Source organism: Chiloscyllium plagiosum, unplaced genomic scaffold, assembly GCF_037043375.1.
Source record: "Chiloscyllium plagiosum isolate Xiang-an unplaced genomic scaffold, Cpla_swu_hap1 HiC_scaffold_35, whole genome shotgun sequence".
NCBI lineage: Eukaryota > Metazoa > Chordata > Chondrichthyes > Orectolobiformes > Hemiscylliidae > Chiloscyllium > Chiloscyllium plagiosum.
In genome coordinates this window covers 59804180-59823393 of record NW_028270173.1, presented here as the reverse complement: position 1 = coordinate 59823393, position 19214 = coordinate 59804180, and the positions used below count along the sequence as shown (strand labels likewise).

General features: G+C 44.6%; 1 protein-coding gene and 1 pseudogene across 2 annotated transcripts in view; one reads left to right on the top strand and one right to left on the bottom strand.

Annotated features, from left to right (window-relative positions):
- Positions 1 to 2196: 2196 nt before the first annotated feature.
- The window catches only part of LOC122541578 (uncharacterized), a 63708-nt gene continuing 46690 nt past the window's right edge, over positions 2197 to 19214 (bottom strand). The window contains exons 1-2 of one of the 2 annotated variants that reach the window (XM_087978764.1): positions 7806 to 8012; positions 2197 to 4321 (exon numbers count right to left, since the gene is read on the bottom strand). In XM_087978764.1, coding sequence (XP_087834890.1) covers positions 2917 to 3852 — 936 coding nt within the window. In that variant the 5' untranslated portion in view covers positions 3853 to 4321; positions 7806 to 8012 and the 3' untranslated portion in view covers positions 2197 to 2916. Of the gene's footprint in view, positions 4322 to 7805; positions 8013 to 19214 lie in introns of those variants that run through there. The other variant, XM_087978765.1, reaches the window with a different exon arrangement.
- On the top strand, positions 17490 to 17629 carry LOC122547589 (U1 spliceosomal RNA; annotated as a pseudogene).

Below are 19214 nucleotides of genomic sequence, written 5' to 3'. Positions count from 1 at the left end.
GTTTTGATGGGAAGACCCTGTTTATTAGATCAGGTTGGTTTCAATCTCATAAGTTAAAAAAAAAATCACACAACACCCGTTTATAGTCCAACGGGTTTATTTGGAAGCACTAGCTTTCGGAGCACTGTTCCTTCATCAGGTGGTTGTGGAGCATAAGACCATAAGGCACAGAATTTATAGCAAAAGGGGTGGCATGGTGCCTCAGTGGTGAGCAGTGCTGCCTCACACCACCAGAGACCTGGGTTTGATTGCAACCTCAGGTAACTGCCTGTGTGGAGTTTGCACATTCTCCCCATGTTTGCATGAGTTTCCTCTGGGTGCTCCGGTTTTCTCTCGCAATCCAAAGATGTGCAGGTTAGGTGAATTGGTCATGCTATATTGCTCATAGTGTTCGAGGATGTCTGGGCTACTGCATTAGTCGGGGGTAAGCATGGGACAATGGGGTGGGGTAATGGGTCTGGCTGAGTTACTCTTTGGTGGGGGCCGGTGTGGACTTGTTGGGCCGAAGGGCCTGTTTCCACACTGTAGGGATTATACGAAGATTACAATGTCATGCAAGTGAAATGATATATTGAACAAACCTACATTGTTGTTAAATCTTTCATCTTTTAGAATGGGTTGCAGTTTTCGGAGCTGAGTTGAGATGTCACCCTTTGTTATAAAACCTTAAATTATCTCAAGAATGTAACATAAAAGAAGTTCTGGAATTTACATAGTAATGAACCAAAAACTGCAACCCATTCTAAAAAATGAAAAACTTAATAACAATCTAGATTTGTTCAATGTATCATTTCAGTTGCACGACACTATAATCTTTTGCTATAAATTCTGTGTCTTATGGCCATATGCTCCACAATCCCTGATGAACGAGCAGTGCTCTGTGAAAGCCAATGCTTCCAAATAAACCTATTGGACTATAACCTTTTAACTCTGTCCACTCCAGTCCAACACCAGCTCCTCCACATCAATCTCATCAGAAAGTTCTCTGGGATGATCTCATTTAGGAGAAAGTGAGGACTGCAGATGCTGAAGATCAGAGTCAAGAGTGCGGTGCTGGAAAAGCACAGTAGGTCAGGCAGCATCCAAGGTGTAGGTGAATCGATGTTTCAGGCATAAACCCTTCATGCCCGAAACATTGATTCTCCTGCTCCTTGGATGCTGCTTGACCTGCTGTGCTTTTCCAGCACCACACTCTCGACTGGGATGATCATTTCAAAGAAATGTGGAGCACAGTCAAGTGCGGTGGCTCCATACAGCTTGTTACATTGTCACTATTATTTACAGTTCTATAGGGTGGCCAGAGGAGTTCAGTGATCAAAACAAATTGAACTGTACAGACACTCCCTAATTGTTGGTCTGCTGGATTTCATGAAATGTTTTTTTCACTGCTGCCTCAGCCTTTCTATTTGACTGGGGATAATTTGGAGATGATGTGTGGTGTGGATTAATCAATCATTCAGGAAATGTCTGAATTCTTCACTTGTGAACTGAGATCATTGCCACTGATCACAATGTCATGAACTTCATGACGACTGATGTGGTTTCAGACATTCTACAATCTCACTGGGAGATAGTGACATCAGCTGCTCTAACTCCCCCCACATCTCAAAAATAGACGACTGTGACAAGATAATCAGTTTCAGTGAGAGTGAAGAGGTATACTCCAAGTTTCATCCATGGGCTGTCTGGGATGTGACGAGTCATGATCATCTCTTTATCTTGTTTAGCTTGATGTTCATTACAAGCACTGCACTGGCTGATGTGGTGTTTCACCTCATTGTTAATGTTTGGCCAGTACAGCACTTCTATTAACTTTTTCAGACTAGACTCAATTCCATGATGCTTTGTGTTGGATGTGTTTCCGTATCTCTTTTCTCATCTCTTTAGGGATAACCTTTAGGGATAACCAAGATGCAATCTTGGGTATCACTTCATCTCTGTTTGTCCAATATTCTCTTATAGTCACAGGGGAGTCCATTCTTTCATCACAACTTCTTGTAACATTTGAAGAATTACATCTCATTGAGTAGTGGAAGACACTTTTCTGTCACAGCCAATGTCTGGGTTAATGATTTCCAGAGCATGTCATATTGTTGCTTCTTGAATCTGGAATATTTTGCAATCTGCACCAGCATCAAATTCCTTCACAGTGCAGTTCTCAACAGCACGTTAGTGTTGTATATCTATTTCCCTTGGTTGGAAGTGATGTCCTTTGCAAACATTTAAGAAAAGATCAAAGTGGTTTGAGAGACATCCTGTGAATTAGCTTGTGGTCAGAGTCCACCATCACTTTCTCTGTCACAAACAGGCATTGGTAAAAGCAAAGTCAATATTCACACTCTCTTTCTCAATTTGTATACAGAGTTGTTCAGTTTGTGTTAATGCTCTGGATACAAACACAACGGCTTGTCCTCACTGCCTGGGGATTACCCCAAGTCCTGTTTCACTGACATCACACTGCAGGGTCACTCCATTGTTACATCATAATCCCTCAGCACTGGTGATGTCATCACTAGTTGTTTGATGGGAGTGAAAGCTGTTTCTTGTTCTGTGTCCCAGTCCCACTGAACATCCTGCACAGTGAGACTGTGTACAGGTTCACATTCTGAGTACAGATTGGCAGGAACCTGACTAGTTAGACTTTGTGTGGGTTCACTCATGTTCTAGGAGATCCAACAACTGTCTGAATTGTTTATTACACAGAGTTTCTCTCCTGTTTGAATGCTAATAAACCGGATATATGCTGACTATGTCACATACCTCATCCCTGAATGTCTTCTCTCCTGTGGGAATCAGCTGGCGCTGTAGTAGATCAGAGGAATGGGTAAGAGCTTTGTCACAAACACTACATGAATTCCATTCTGTCCCAGGAGAAACATTATAAAAAGCTTTGTCAAAAACCTCACACTTGAACTATTACTCCCCTGTGTGGATCTTCCAGTGAAGCAGGAGATTCGATGATCGTGAAAATGATTTGTCACAAACATCACATATAAACGGTCTCTCTCCTGTATGAATCCTTTGATGGAGCAGGAGAGTGGATGAGCTTGAGAACAGTTTCTCACACACCTCACACCTGAATGGTTTCTCCCCTGTATGAATGCGTTGGTGAACACGGAGGTGTGATAATGTTGAGAATGATTTGTCACACACCTCACAAGTGAATGGTTTCTCCCCTGTGTGGAAGCGTTGGTGTATACGGAGGTGTGATGACATCGAAAATGATTTGTCACATACCTTGCAGGTGAATGGTTTCTCCCCCGTGTGAATACGTTGGTGATTACGCAGAGTTGATGAAACTGAGAATGATTTATCACAAATCTCACATATAAAAGGTTTCTCCCCAGTGTGAACACGTTGGTGTACATGAAGGGTTGAAGACTGCGAGAATGATTTGTCACACGTACCACAGGTAAATGGTTTCTCCCCTGTGTGAATACGTTGATGTCTGCGAAGGTGCGCTAAATCTGAGAATGATTTGTCACATACTTCACACGTGAATGGTTTCTCCCCTGTGTGAATGCGCTGGTGTACATGAAGGGTCGATGACTGGGAGAACGATTTGTCACACACTTTGCATGTGAATGGTTTCTGCCCTGTGTGAATTCTCTGATGTCTCAGGAGGTGAGAAGAATCGGTAAAAGCCTTTTCACAAATTTCACACTGGAAGGGTTTCTCCCCGGTGTGAATCATCTGGTGTGTTAGCAGGTGGAAGGAGTAGGCAAAAGCCTTTTCACAAACCTCACACCTGAAGGGTTTCTCCCCCGTGTGAATCATCTGGTGTCTCAAGAGGGTTGTAGATGTTACAAAATATTTATCACAAACTTCACACTTGAATGGTTTAACTTCCATGGACTAGCCTTGTGTTAACAGCGTTTGTAACAAATGCACTTTACGTGTCACCAGATTCTATGAACGTATGGAGCCCTCCTCACACCACCTCATACTTGAATAGCCTCTCCCCTGTAGGAGTGAGTCAGTATTTCAAGAGGCTCAATGATTGAAGCTCTCACCACACTTGCAGACCACTCAGATTTCTTCCCAGCCTCACCCTCATCAATCACCCACAGCGAATCTTGACAAAGGCTGGTTCTGACGGAAGGCTCCACACCACTGACCAGTTTCAGATCTGATGATACGTCAAAGCTCCCCTGAACCGACTAATTTCCAGATGATGGTTTCACTGCCCAACCTTCTCTGTGTTGAGCAATACGATGAAGGGACTGGATTTCTCCCCACCGTTGTGCAGTTGATGATAGGCAGGATCAATCTGCAGTGTCTATCCTCTCTGTATTCTCTGGTGTAGTATGGTGCAATCCTTCTATAAAACAAGAAAAGGAAACATGACTTCCTACAATTCCCTCATACATCTTGAGAATTGTGGACAACCAGTAACAGGAGAAGGCAGCTCCATGACCACAGGGAGAAAGTGAGGACTGCAGATGCTGGAGAGTCAAAAAGTGTGACACTGGAAAAGTATAACATGGTCAGGCAGGATCCGAGGAGTAGGAGAGTCAACGTTTCGGGCATAAGCCGTTTCATCAGGAATGTGTGATGGGAAAGGGACTGAGATATAAATAGGAGGGTGGGGTTGGGACTGGGGGGAAGGTGATAGGTAGATGCAGCTGGGGGGGATGTGTGATAGGTCAGTGGGAGGGTGGAGTGGATAGGTGGGGAGGAAGATGGTCAGGTAGGATATGTCAAGAGGGCGGTGCGGAGTTGGAGGGTTGGACTTGGGATGAGGTGGTGGGGAGGAGAGATTTGGAAACTAGTGAAGTCGATATTGATGCCACATGGTTGAAGGATCCCAAGGCTGAAGATGCAGTGTTCTTCCTCCAGTCGTCGAGTGGCTTGGATTTGGAGGTGGAGGAGGCCCAGTACTTGCATATGCTTGGTGGAGTAGGAGGCGAGTTGAAGTGGTCGGCCACAGGGCATTGGGATTCTTTGGAGCACGTGTCCCAAAGATGTTCGCTGAAATGCTCCGTGAATTGGCATCCTGTCTCCCTGATGTAGGGGAGAACACGTTGAGCACAGACACAGTAGATGAGTGGGTGGGTGTGCAGGAACCTCTCTGCCAGATGTGAAAAGATCCTTTGGGGCCTTAGAGGAGGTGAGGAGGGAGGTCTGGATGCAGGTTTACACCTCTTGCAGCAGCAAGGGAAGGTGCTGGGTGTGAAGGCTGGGTTGGTGGGGGCGGGGGGGAGAGGCATGACTCCCTCATTAGGACCTAATGAGGGAGTCATGGAGGGAATGGTCTCTGCACAATGCAGACGGGGTAGGGAGAGAAATATATCTCTGGTGATGGGGTCTGATTGTAGGTGGCAGAAATGGCAGAGGATAATGCACTGTATCCGGAGATTAGTGGAAAGTGGAAGCTCCATGATCACCTCCATTCACAGCCACGCTGGAGCTCAGCACATGAAAGCGAGAGCTGAAAATGTGTTGCTGGAACAGCGCAGCAGGTCAGGCAGCATCCAGGGAACAGGAAAATCAAGATTTCGGGCATAAGCCCTTCCTCAGGAATGAGGAAAGTGTGCCCAGCAGGCTAAGATAAAAGGTATGGAGGAGGGACTCCAACCCTCCAACCACAAGGGATGAACTCGGATTTCACCAGTTTCCTCATTTCCCCTCCCCCCACCTTGTCTCAGTCAAATCCATCGAACTCAGCACCGCCTTCCTAACCTGCAATCTTCTTCCTGACTTCCCCACCCCCACCCCAGTCTGATCTATCACCCTCACCTTGACCTCTTTCCACCTATCGCATTTCCAACGCCCCTCCCCCAAGTCCCTCCTCCCTACCTTTTATCTTAGCCTGCTGGACACACTTTCCTCATTCCTGAGGAAGGGCTTATGTCCGAAAGGTCGATTCCCCTGTTCCCTGGATGCTGCCTGACCTGCTGCGCTGTTCCAGCAACACATTTTCAGCTCTGATCTCCAGCATCTGCAGTCCTCACTTTCTCCACATGAAAGCGAGACACAATGTTAACGTGTCTTCAGGAAAAAAAAATCGAGTGGATGCTCAAATCCACCCTCTCCTGACAAACTGGGAGAAATCTGTGTCCCTGGATCATTCCAATCCTTCCCACAGTCGAAAAATCAGGATTGCATGATGAATGAGATGCTTATAAGACTATTATATTTAAGGTATCTTTCCAACTTCGTGGAAAATTGGACACTCTGGAAAGGAGGGTTTGTTGTGAGGTTACATAACCCTGCTTGGTTACCATGAGGACAGGTTGGAAATTGCTAAGCAAGATGCAAAGTTATCACTCCCAAAAAAAAAGGCAAGAGCAGCTGGTGCTGACTGCACAGACCATTTAGTCTTCAAAATTACAGAGAAAGAGAAAGTGAGAGAGACACCGGGGCCAGGACTGCAATCAGTGTGGTCACTGGAGAGGAGGGGGTGTCCTTTCCGTGGTCTGCCAGGGAAAATGTGGGAGGGGGCATAATTTCTGATTGAAGAGACAGATCCTGTGACAATCTAAAGACTCCAGAATATTCATCCTGACAAGGCCAGGTAGGAATCACTGGAGTGGGCCTCAATGGTTCATTTGACAGTCACTTCAAGTTACAATTCAGTGAAATTGAGAGACATGAACCTATTGGAAACTGGGGGGTGGGTAGAGTTTGATGTGAGACTGGTTCCTCGAAACCAGCTGAAAACCATTCATAAATTAGAACTGTGGACTGGGATGTTCAAACATGTTAGAAGTTAAAGGACTTAAAGATCTCTTCTGTCATGAGTGTATCATTGTATAATTGGTACTGTTTAGACAATGTTGGTTTTAATTGTCTTGTTAGAGGTCTGGGATTAATATCACTTTGAGGTAATACCACACCCTACAGGGATTACCACAATTCTTTAATCAATTCAAATAAAAACACATTCTCTGGTCATTAACACGCTGTTGTTTGTGGGAGCTTGCTGTGCGCATAATGACTGTCACATTTTGTACCATGAAACAATAACTCCATTTCAAAACTACTTTGCAGGCTGTAAAATACTATGTGACAACCTGGACATAAAAGGCTCCATATAAAAGACTATAAAATGTAGGATCAGAAGTAGGTCATTCAGCCCATCAGCTCTGTGCCACCATTCAACGAGATCATGGATGATCAAATAATCCTCAACTCCAGTCTCCTCCCTTTATGCCCACAACCCTTAATTCCCTCACTGATTAAAAATCTGTCCATCTCAGCCTTGAATATACTTAGTGATCCAGTCTCAACAGCCCTCTCTGGTACAGAATCATTACCCTCTGAAAAATGAAAGTTATCCTCATCTCAGTCTTACTCTGAGATTAATGCCTCTGGCCCTAGACTATCAAAGTAATCTCTACTCAGAGTCATAAAGCCATACAGCACAGAATCAAACTATTTGGTCTAACCAAACCCAAACTAAACTCATTCCAGCTGCCTGCTCCTGGCCTACATCCCTCAAAACCTTTCCCATTCATGTACTTGTCCAACTATCTTGTAATTGTGCCCACATCCACCACTTCTTCAGGGAGTTCATTCCACATGTGAACCACCCTCTGTATAAAAAATTTGCCCCTCGTGTATTTTTAAAATCTCTCTCCTCTCACCTTAAAAATGTGTCCCCAGTCTTGAAATTCCCCACCCTTGGGAAAAGACCTAGAGTTACCAGTAACTCTATCTATACCTCTCTTATTTCATCAACTTCTATAAAGTTGCCTGTCAACCTCCTACACTCCAGTGAAAAAGTCCCAACCTTTCCAGCCCTTCTTTATAACTCAAACTCGAACCTGTCAAGTTCCCTGACAATGTTTCAATAAGCTCACCTCTCATCCTTCTAAACTCCAATGGACAGTGTGTGTGGAGTTTGCATATTCTCCCCGTGTCTGAGTGGGTTTCCTCCAGATGCTCCAGTTTCCTCTTCCAGTCCAAAGATGTGCAGGTTAAGTGAAGTAGTCATGCTAAATTTCCTGTGGATTAGCCATGGGAAATGCAGGGTTACAGGAATAGGTTAGGAGGTGCATCTGGGTGGAATGCTCGTCGGAGGGTTGGTGTGGAATCATTGGGCCAAATGTGGACACTATGATGGACACTTTGATTCTGGAGAGGCAATATGTTCAAACTGATGGAGGATGTTTGAATATTAATTATGGCCTCACAGAGAGTTATGGTATCAACCAGTATAACAAAGAAAATGTTGAGGAAACAACATAAAGACAAACGAAAATTTGAACTGGTTCTGAACTGTTCAGAACCTGTTGCGCTTTTCCAGCAACACATTTTTCAGCTCTGATACTCCAGCATCTGCAGTCCTCACTTTCTCCTTTCTGAACTGTTCAGGACTGGTTCAGGAGAATCAGAGGACCGTGATGTGATTGCTCCCTGGTTATCCTCCCATGATCAACTTATTTCAAGTTTGGAAAGTAGGATCTCAGTTATGAGAAGTAAATAAATCTTTCTGGGGGCATACTAGAAACCATTTGAATGCATGAATGTTGTCTGAAAATCAAATAAAAACAAATAATGAACAATCCCATGTGCTGGTGATATTTACAATAATGGAAACAGCTTAAGTGAACTGGCCGATTGCATCTTTGAGGAGAAAGTGAGGACTGCAGATGCTGGAGATCAGAACTGAAAATGTGTTGCTGGAAAAGCGCAGCAGGTCAGGCAGCATCCAGGGAACAGGAGAATCGACATTTCGGGCATAAGCCCTTCTTCAGGAACGGGCTTATGCCCGAAACGTCGATTCTCCTGTTCCCTGGATGCTGCCTGACCTGCTGCGCTTTTCCAGCAACACATTTTCAGCTCTGGCCAATTGCATCTCACTTCTTTTTCTATTGATTTATTCTCTGTGTTTGTTTTTCTTTCTGAGAGTGGGGGCGAGAATCAAAGAAAGTTGAGTTTAAATCATAGTCATTAATTAGATTTCTTTGTTGTTTAACTTTGCTCAGCTTTAATAAATTGTTCATTTTTTTGTTTAAAGCTGGTGGCTGGTTTTGACTATCCACTAAGTGTGCTACTGGTATTTCCCAAAGTCTGGTTGGGAACCATCGGGGTCAATTTTGAGTGTCTTTGAATCTTTAACTTTGCTGTGTTGTGAGTACAGGGATAGTGAGACTGTAAAAACTAGTCACATTACTCCAGCTGTGGTCTGATTATTGCTGTGTATAGTTTCAGCAAAACTTCCCTACTTTGATACTTCATTTCCCTTTGAAATGAGCCCAATATTCCATTTCCTTTCCTTATTATCCACTGAACTTGGATGTTAGCTTTTAGCGATTTATGCACAAGGATTCTCAAATCACCCTGTAGCTTTCCACTGCCTTTCTCCCTTTAAATAATTCAGTTTCTGTGTTCTTTAGCCATATTTGGTTCCCTCGTACTTTCTCTAGTGATAGTTATTACATTTACTTCCTTGCCTCCTTTTGCCCCTATTGGAATGTTTTCAGTCTTTTTTTACTGTGAAGACAGATGCAAATTATTTATTCAATGCCTCTGCATTTCCTGGTGCCCCGTTATTATTTCTCCAGTCTTATTCTCTAAGGGGCCAATGTCCACTTTGGCACCTCGCTTCCTTTTTTTATATTTAAAGAAGCTCTTGCTGTCAGTCTTGATATTACTTGCAAATTTTCCCTCAAAGTTTATGTTCTCCCTCTTTGTTATGCTTTTGGTTGTCTTTTGTTGGATTTTAAAATATTCCCAATTCTCTGGCTTATAACTAATCTTTGCCACAGTATATGTTTTTTTCATGTTAAGTTCCCTGGTTAACCATGGTTGGCCGACCCCTCCCCAGAATTCTTCTTCCTTTGCTGCGAGCCATGAACTATATGCTTAATGTTTGCCACTGTTCCTCATCCATCTTTGCTGCTAATCTCATTTCCCATCCGCTCAAATTAGCTCTGTCCTCATTGCCTTGTACTTACCCTTATTTAAATTTAGCCCAGATTTTTCCAACCCATTTTGATCACTCTCAAACTGAATGCTGAATTCTACCTGTTTCCAAGGAGATCTTTATCTCTGACATGATTTAGTAAACCTGCCTCATTCACCAAAGTCCCTGAGAACCATCCAGCTACTCTCTGATTAGAGAGATGATGAGGAGATACCAGAGTTGGACTGGAGGGGACAAGGTCAAAAATCAAACTACAGCAGATTATAGTCCATTAGACAGACAGAGAGAGAGAGAGTGAGAGAGAAAGAGAGAGAGAGAGACAGACAGAGAGAAAGAGAGAGAGACAAAGAGAGGGAGAGGGAGAGAGACAGAGAGAGAGACAGAGAGAGAGAGAGACAGAGAGAAGGAGGACTGGTGGTGGTTTATCCTGAGGGTCACCATGCCTCAGGTGAGGGGAGATATCGAGAAAGTGGGACTTTCGTGGTGACCTCAGTTAGTGTGGTAATTGAACTTTGCATTGCAAACCAACCGGCCTCGTTCCACGTCACCAGACTCAAATACAGCAAACTGTTTATTAACCAGGACCAGGCATGTGCCAGTTGATCACATACTTAGGTTGATCAAGAGGTCCAAACAATCAATGTAAAAGCACATGCAAAATAATGGAAATGTAATGGAGGGTTGATATTATTGAGAGTTCCAATTCATAAGGTACCGGTTAAAACAAAGTTTGCTATAGCCTGATCCCTGTTTGAATTCCCAATAAATTGTTAGAATATAGAAAAGTACAGCACAGTACAGCCCTTTAGCCCATGACGTTGTGCCGAGCATTTATTTTAATCTAAGATCAATCTAACCTATGCGCCCCTGAATTTACTGCCAGCCATGTGCTTGTCCAGCAGTCGCTGTTCTGGGAATCTGTCCCAAATGGACTCTATGGATTCTTCCTCGTTGCTAACTCTGCTAATATAACTATCCCAATCTACATGAAGGTTAAAGTCACTCATGATTAATGTACTGCCTTTATTACATGCCTTCATTATCTCCTGATTTATTCTCTGTTACACTGTATCGTTATTGTTACAGGGCTAAGAGACTACTGCTACCCTTTTTAGTTTTCACCTCTACCCATAAGGATTCTACAACATTGCTGCCTCAGACCACCATGAACCGAGGTTCGATTCTACCCTTAGGCGACAGTCTGTGTGGAGTTTAGCATATTCTCCCTGTGTCTGTGTGGATTTCTTCCGAGTGCTCCATTTCCCCCCACAGTCAAAAGATGTGCAGGCTAGGTAGATTGGCCATGCAAAATTATCCCGTAGTATCTAGGGATGTGCAGACTAGGTGCACTAGCTATTGGAAATGCGTTGTTGGAGGGATAGGGTCAGGTGCTGGATCTGGGTGGGGTGCTCTTCGGAAGGTCAGTGTTGATTCTATCATTTCTTGCTTTTGTACTTATTCCATCCTGTACCAACAATGCTAATTCCACCACTCTTTCAAAAAGTCATATCACTAAATATTTCGTTCCCAGTATCGATTTCCTAGTAACCAAGTTTCCACAATGGCTATACAATCATATTTTATACAGGTATTAATCTGTATTTGTGCCATTAGTTCATTTGTTTTGCTCCAAAACTATGAATGTTCAAATAAAGAGCCATAATTTTGGCTTTTTACAATTGTTTCCAGCTTTGACCCTATTATTGATGTTTTTCTATGTTTCTATACTCTGTACTTTCCTATCCTACTTTGGGTATCGTTACTCAAATAGCTGCACTGTATTGCTGCCATATCCTCTTGCTTTAAAATCATACATATCCCCTCTCCCAAACCCATGCCTACTGTAGAAGCCCCCTAGCCCTGATTACTTTAAAGCCCTTTACATAGCCCTAGTTATTCATTTTGCCAAGACACTGGTCCCAGCAGAATAACCTGACCCACCAGAACAGCTCCCTTTCACTTCAGTACTGGTGTCAGTGCCCCACGAATTGAAACCTAGTCCAGCAACAACAATTTTTGAGGCATGTATTAAACTCCTTGATCTTATTTATTCTGCACCACTTTGTTCATGACTCAGGTAGTCACCCAGAGACTAATACCTTGGAGGGTTTGCTTTCTAATTTAGCTCCTGTTTAAAATCTTTCAGCAGTTTCCTTTCGAGTCCGATCATGTTGTTAGTACCAACAGGGACAACAATTGGATCCCTCCCCTCCCTCTCCAAACTCTTCTTCACCCCCTATCCTAAACTCTGGTACCAGACAGTCATCACAGCCTTCTCATTGCTCTTGGCTGCCAAGAATAATATCTATCCTCCTTACCACAAACGCATTTCTAGTTCTTCTGGCCACTTGAAAAGCTCCCTGTACCAAGATGCTGTCGTCAGTTTGCCCATCCTTCCTGCAGTACCCACTCTCATCTATACAGTTTGAAAGAACCTTATAACTTTTGGACAATTATAGGGACTGAGACTCCTTGATTGGTTGAGGACCCAAGGGGGCCACAATCAGCTTCTTTGTCCACATACACACATCACAATGTGGGTTATGATGTGACTCTGCCGCTGGTCTCAGTGCAGGTTGGCCTCTTGATCCACACCTTTTTATTCTCTTTCATTTACCTCTCATTCCAGAAATTTACTTCTTGTAGTAAACCCTTAGTTAAAGCAGCTCCGTCACTCTTTAGTCAGTAACACTTTTGGTCCTGGTGTCTCTCTGCTACAGCCCAACACTGACCAGGCTCCATGCTAGCCCAAGGGCATGTTTTTCGAATAGTTTATTTACTAAAGAGATTACTGAGATAGGAAGAACGTAATATTGTCCACAGGACAACAACCAGCTCCCAACACAGAGAACTCAACAACAGGAAATCAGTAAGAATCCTCAGACCCCTGCATCTCCAGATAATGACACCTCACCTTCTCATATTCAGGAATGAGCCATCAACAAATCTCAGCCTGGAAATCAGAGGGAAATGCTTCCAATAAACACACTCAATATCCAACACACAGCTCCAGTCAAACAGTTCAGCACAAAGCACCGAGTAAACAGCTCTCTCAGCTGGATCTTCTCACACAGCATAAGGGACATTTCCACCCCTGACTGCCCACAGGATAGTCAGACTGCCTGAAGGTTGGTGTGGATATTATGGGATACAATTTGTATAAAAGCTGCTCCTTCACTCACCATCTCCTCACTTGGTTTTCAGTCCCTATAGGAAGTGAACCAGCTCTGGAAGAGGAAGAGGAGACAATGTGCAGAGTGGGTGGGCTCTCTGATTGATGTCTCTCACAGTCAATCCAAATATTTCTAATTTGGAGATGCCGGTGTTGCTTCCAATTAAACCTGTTGGACTATAACCTGGTGTTGTGTGATTTTTAACCGAATATTTCTGGAGCAACATGAATTTCCGGAAATTTGAGAAATGGAGGTGACTTTGAGCAGCAGATCAGGTGGGGATTTAAACTTGTCACTGTCCCATCTGAATAAAACCTCACTTATTGTAGCTGCTGTCTCAGTTCCTCTGGTAAATGTTTGACAGAGATTTCTAGTGTGGGAATAGCATCCTTCATCCTCAGAGACTTTCGGACTGACAGTATCAGTGTGGGGTTGTGTATCCTCAGAAGTGTTTCATTTCAGATCAGAAAAGTAAGGCCCACAGCATCAAGGCAGTGATGATCTACAGTGGTGGGATCAGCGCATGCACAAGAGAGAGGGACATGTAAGTGATGGCCTGGAAAGTGAATCTGTGCTCAGTGACTGTTAAGAGTATAAAGTTGTCACTGGGGACTGACCTGTGGAATAATGTCTCTTGCCAACTTCTCTGTAAGCCATTCAAACTCTTCAAGTGATAGTCACACAGCACAGAAATAGACCCTTTGGTCCAACCAGTCCTTGCCGACCATAATCTCAAACTAAACTAGTCCGACCTGGCTGTGATTGGCCCATATACGGTATCACCAAACGTTTCTTTTTAATATACCTATCTAAATGTCTTATAAATGTTGTAACTGTACCCGCATCCACCACTTCCTCTGGAAGTTCATTCGAGACATGAATCACTTTCTTGTAAAAAAGTACCTCACCCTCTCTTCTGATGCCTCACCTCTTGCTTGATCCCTGGCTCTGTCCCTGGACCCTTCCCTCTTTCATGACTCTCGGTCACTTTCCAGTATTTGGAAGGTAACAATTCTAATGACTTTGAAGAGTAAGAGAGGTTGGAAATGGGGCAGTAGGTTGGAAGAGCAAATACCTAAAAGGTTAGTTTCTTCAAGGAAATGCGTGTTAACAGCATCAATTACTTGTTAAAGGGACAATATCAGAGAAAGAGAACCATGAATGGTATCAATAAACAGAGGGATCAAGAAGGGATGTTAAGTGATCAACTATTTCATAAGAATCTGCTAAAGGAAATAGGAGGTCGCTCTCATGGACAAAATGAGCTCAGAGAGGGCCTGAGGGGAAATAGGAGAGAAACTAGAGAAAGTTGTGAGTTTGGATAAAGGGCGGGAATGGGGGAGTGCATTAATGGGAGTTTGTCCAGGTGGCTCATGGAAAAGAGAGAAGTGACAGAGGCAACCAAGGGGTGGTTCAATCTTATTTTTTTGAGCAGAGAGCTCAATAACCAGGGAGGAATTATTTAATGTCATTAATGTCAGAATCAGAAGAGAGTTAAGGGGTAGTTTCTCACCCAGAAGGTCATGTGCGCCTGGATATCCCAGTGTCTAAAAGGGTGATTGAGGCAGAAATCCTTCATTACATTTAACAAGCATCTGCTATGAACTTGAAGGAGTAACACTCTAATTTTAAAGTGGGGTTAGAATAACTTCTCCACACGTACACTGCCAGAGAAGGTACAACATGGGTTAGACAGAGTTGCATCAACCTGGGTCACTCATATCCAGATCAGGATCAAGACTCTCCTGCCTTAGTCACTGGGTAAATATGGAATCCTCCTAACACAGCATATCTAATAGTTGGAGAAGGCACTGCAGTTCCTCTTGCTCTGTATTTGGAGAAAATCCTCGAGACACAGTGATTTTGTGTTTCTGTTTCGTAAATAAATTATTGTGATATTTTCTAATCAACCTGTTCCACAACTCTGGAGCAAATGGGACTTGTTCCAGCCTCCTGGTGCAAATTTGGAGCACGACCACTGCTCCACAAGAGGCTCCTCTGAGATGATCAATCAGTTCTTAAGCATGACACCAGCAATTCATATAAATGTTTCTGCCCAGTTTCAAATTAGGGCCATTATAAACCAGCAACTGAGTTGGTTTATTATTATTCATGATATTCATCATTATTCTGTGATCCTGATTCTAATTACTTTGATTAAACAGAACTTGTCAAATCATTGGAATTAATGAACTCAAATACAACAACAGGTTACCACTCAATTATAGCCCAGGGAACAGGAAGCATGGGGAAGGGACAGGGATGGGATTGTTTGTCTCATACCAATGATGTTACATTGTTGGGAACAATTTACAGCAACAGGTGGAGACCATTTAGCCCCTCAAACGCAATCCAAATTTCGTTCTATGATGGGCAATCTGTATGTCAAGTCTATTTCGCTGTCTTTTGATCATGGTCCCCTGATTTGCTGGGGAATATGAGGAGGCTAGATGGCCGGGTTCAGAAGACTGAGAGGGGATCTGATTGAAACATATAAGATTATTAAAGGTTTGGACACTCTGGAGGCAGAAAATATGTTTCCGCTGATGGGTGAGTGCCGAACCAGAGGACACAGCTTAAAAATACGGGGTAGACCATTTAGGACAGAGATGAGGAGAAACTTCTTCACCCAGAGAGTGGTGGCTGTGTGGAATGCTCTGCCCCAGAGGGCAGTGGAGACCCAGTCTCTGGATTCATTTAAGAAAGAGTTGGATAGAGCTCTCAAGGATAGTGGAATCAAGGGTTATGGAGATAAAGCAGGAACAGGATACTGAGAAAGGATGATCAGCCATGATTATATCGAATGGTGGTGCAGGCTTGAAGGGCAGAATAGCCGACTCCTGCACCTATTGTCTATTGTCCATTGTTGGGTTTGAGCGAGTGAAAGTATTGAGCATATTTGCCTGGCAGGGGAGATACCATGATCACCAAGGTGGTTCTCTGCTTCTCGGCAGTCCGTGCGCAGACTCATGTGCATATGTGACCAGTTCGAACTGGCCTCGGGGGGCCAAGGTAAACAGAGGCAAGAGCGAGGCCATGCTCTTCGGGAACTGGGCCGACCAATCCTCGATCTCCTTCACCTGAAGGTGCTGGGTATTTTGTTCGGGGGGGGCTGGGGCGTGTGCCAAGTTTTGGGAGAAGCGTATCAGCAAAGTGAGGCAGAAACTGGGCAGATGGACGCTACGGTCACTCTCCATCGCGGGAAAAAACCTGGTCATCAGGTGTGAGGCACTGTCATTGCTGTTATACGTGGCACAGGTCTGGCCTATTCCCAGAACCTGTGCTGCTGCAGTCACCCGGGCCATCTTCCAGTTTATATGGAGGTCAACGATGGACCGGGTCCGAAGGGACTCGCTGTACAAAGATCTGGGCAATGGGGGGAAAATACACCCAATGCCACCCTCACCCTGATGGCCACCTTTGTGTGTGGCTGCATCAAGCTGTCCGTGGATCCCCGGTACGCAAACACCAAGTGTCACTACGTACTGAGGTTCTACCTGTCCCCGGTGTTGCGAAGGATGGGCCTGGCCTCGCTGCCGCGGAACGCTCCGAGTAGTTGGACCGTTCCGTATCACCTGTCCTTCGTGGAGAAATTTATCAAGAAAAACACCTTTGACCACAAGTCCATCAGGAAATGGTCAGCACGTAGCGTCCTTGAGACACTTCGGGAAAAGGAGAGGGGGGATCCTATCGAGCGGTTCCCTGAGCAGACTGTCAAAGCCATTTGGCAGAATGCCTCATCGCCAGAACTTTCCAACAAGCACCAAGACATGGCTTGACTGGTGGTGAGAAGGGCTCTGCCTGTGAGATCCTTTATGCACGCCCGGACTCTCTGCCGCACCGCACGCTGCCCTCGAAGCGGCTGCAGGGGGGACGAGACTGTCACACACCACCTTCTGGAATGTGCCTACGCAGAAGAAGTCTGGAGAGGAATGCAGTGGTGTTTGTCGAGGTTCGTCTTGATCAGCGCCGCGACGCGGGACTCCGTGCTCTACGGTCTGTTCCCCGGGACGCACACCGAGACGAACATCAACTGTGCCTGGAGGATCATCAACTCGGTGAAGGACGCTCTCTGGGCGGTCCGAAACCTGTTGATCTTCCAGCTGAAGGAGTTGACCCCGACTGAGTGCTGCAGACTGGCACATTCCAAGGCCCAGGACTACGTGTTGAGGGACACATTGAAGCTTGGGGCAGCAGCCGCCAAGGCGCGGTGGGGAAAGACCACTGTATAAAGTCTGCCTGCCTAACGAAGAACAGGGGGCCCACGCAGTCATTTGGGCTCTGCTGACGGCTCAGGTTAAATATATGGGCATATGATCAAAAAATGTACAGACCTGTATAAAAATGATAAATTCTGATCTCCTTATGTACATGTTTACATATGTATGGCATGACCAACTGTACAGACCATCAAATTATTTTATGAATAAAGTATGTTTTTGAAATTAAAAAAGGGTGGTTCTCCCAGGACGAGGCTATCCCATTGCACTTCGGGTGTGCTGACGCCTGCGATGTCCCCAAATGCGGGATACTCGACTGCAGAAATTGTGGTAGTGGGGGACTGCGTTTGCGCTCTCCCCTGATTTACAAGCAAAAAACAGATTTTCCAATAGATGCCGCTCACTTGTGCTTCATGCGGCTTCCTATGTACCGCGTCTATGTTCAATTCAGTTTCACTCAAATCGACACATAATAAATGTCGCACGTTTTATTTCATCCTGCAATAAACCGCTATGTTCAAAGGTTTTCACAAGAGGACCAAGCCCTTCAAACAAACAAATATCCCCCCGCACTTGCTCCATTTCCCTCGATTTACTGCCTGCCTATTCCATCCAGTATTGCTCAAAATGCCTCTTTCAACAATTTATTCCACAGATTATATTCAGCTCTGTCCACTGATGCTTCACCACCTGCTCCAGGTAAAAGGACACGGTGGATGCTGTCATCTAATCACACAACTTTACAGTATGGAGGCAGGCTGTTCGGCCCAAATTGCCCATGCTGCACACTCTTATACACTCATACAGATCTACAGCATGGAAACAGACCCTTGGGTCCAACTCGCCCATGTCAACCTGATACCCCAACCCAATCTAGTCCTACTTGCCAGCACCCGGCCCATATCCCTCAATCCTTCCTATTCCTATACACATCCAAACGCCTTTTAAATCATGCAATTGAACCAACCTCCACCACTTCCCCTGGCAGCTCATTCCATACACCTACCATCCTCTAAGTCAAAACTTTACCCCTTAGGTCGCTTTTATATCATTGACCCTCTCACCCTAAACCTATGCCCTCTAGTTCTGGACCACCGGACCCCAGGGAAAACACTTTGTCTATTTATCCTATCCATTCCCCTCATGATTTTATAAACCTCTATAAAGTCACCGCTCAGCCTCCGACGCTCCAGGGAAAACAGCCCCAGCCTGTTGAGCCTCTCCCTGTAACTCAAATCCTCCAACACTGGCAACATCCTTGTAAATCTTTTCTGAATCCTTGTAAATCTTTTCTGAACCCTTTCAGGTTTCACAACATCTTTCCGATAGGAAGGAGACCAGAATTGCACACAATATTCCAACAGTGGCCTAACCAATGTCCTGTACAGCCGCAGCATGACCTCCCAACTCCTGTACTCAATACTGTGACAATAAAAGAAAGCATACCAAATGCCACCTTCACTATCCTATCTACCTGCGACTCCTCTTACAAGGAGCTATGAACCTGCACTCCAAGGTCTCTTTGTTCAGCAACACTCTCTAGGACCTTACCATTAAGTGTATGCGTCCTGCTAAGATTTGCTTTCAAAATGCAGCACCTCGCATTTATCGGAGTTAAACTCCATCTGCCACTTCTGCCCATTGGCCCATCTGATCAAGATCCCGTTGTAATCTGAGGTAACCTTCTTTGCTGTCCACTGCACCTCCAATTTTGGTGTCATAAGCAAACTATACCTCTCATGCTCACATCCAAATCATTTATGTAAATGACAAAAAGTAGAGGACCCAGCACTGATCCTTGTGGCACTCCACTGGTCACAGGCCTCCAGTCTGAAAAACAACCTCCCACCACCACCCTCTGTCTTCTACCTTTGAACCAGTTCTGTACCAAATGCCTAGTTCTCCCTTTATTCTGTGAGACCTGACCTTGCTAACCAGTCTCCCTTG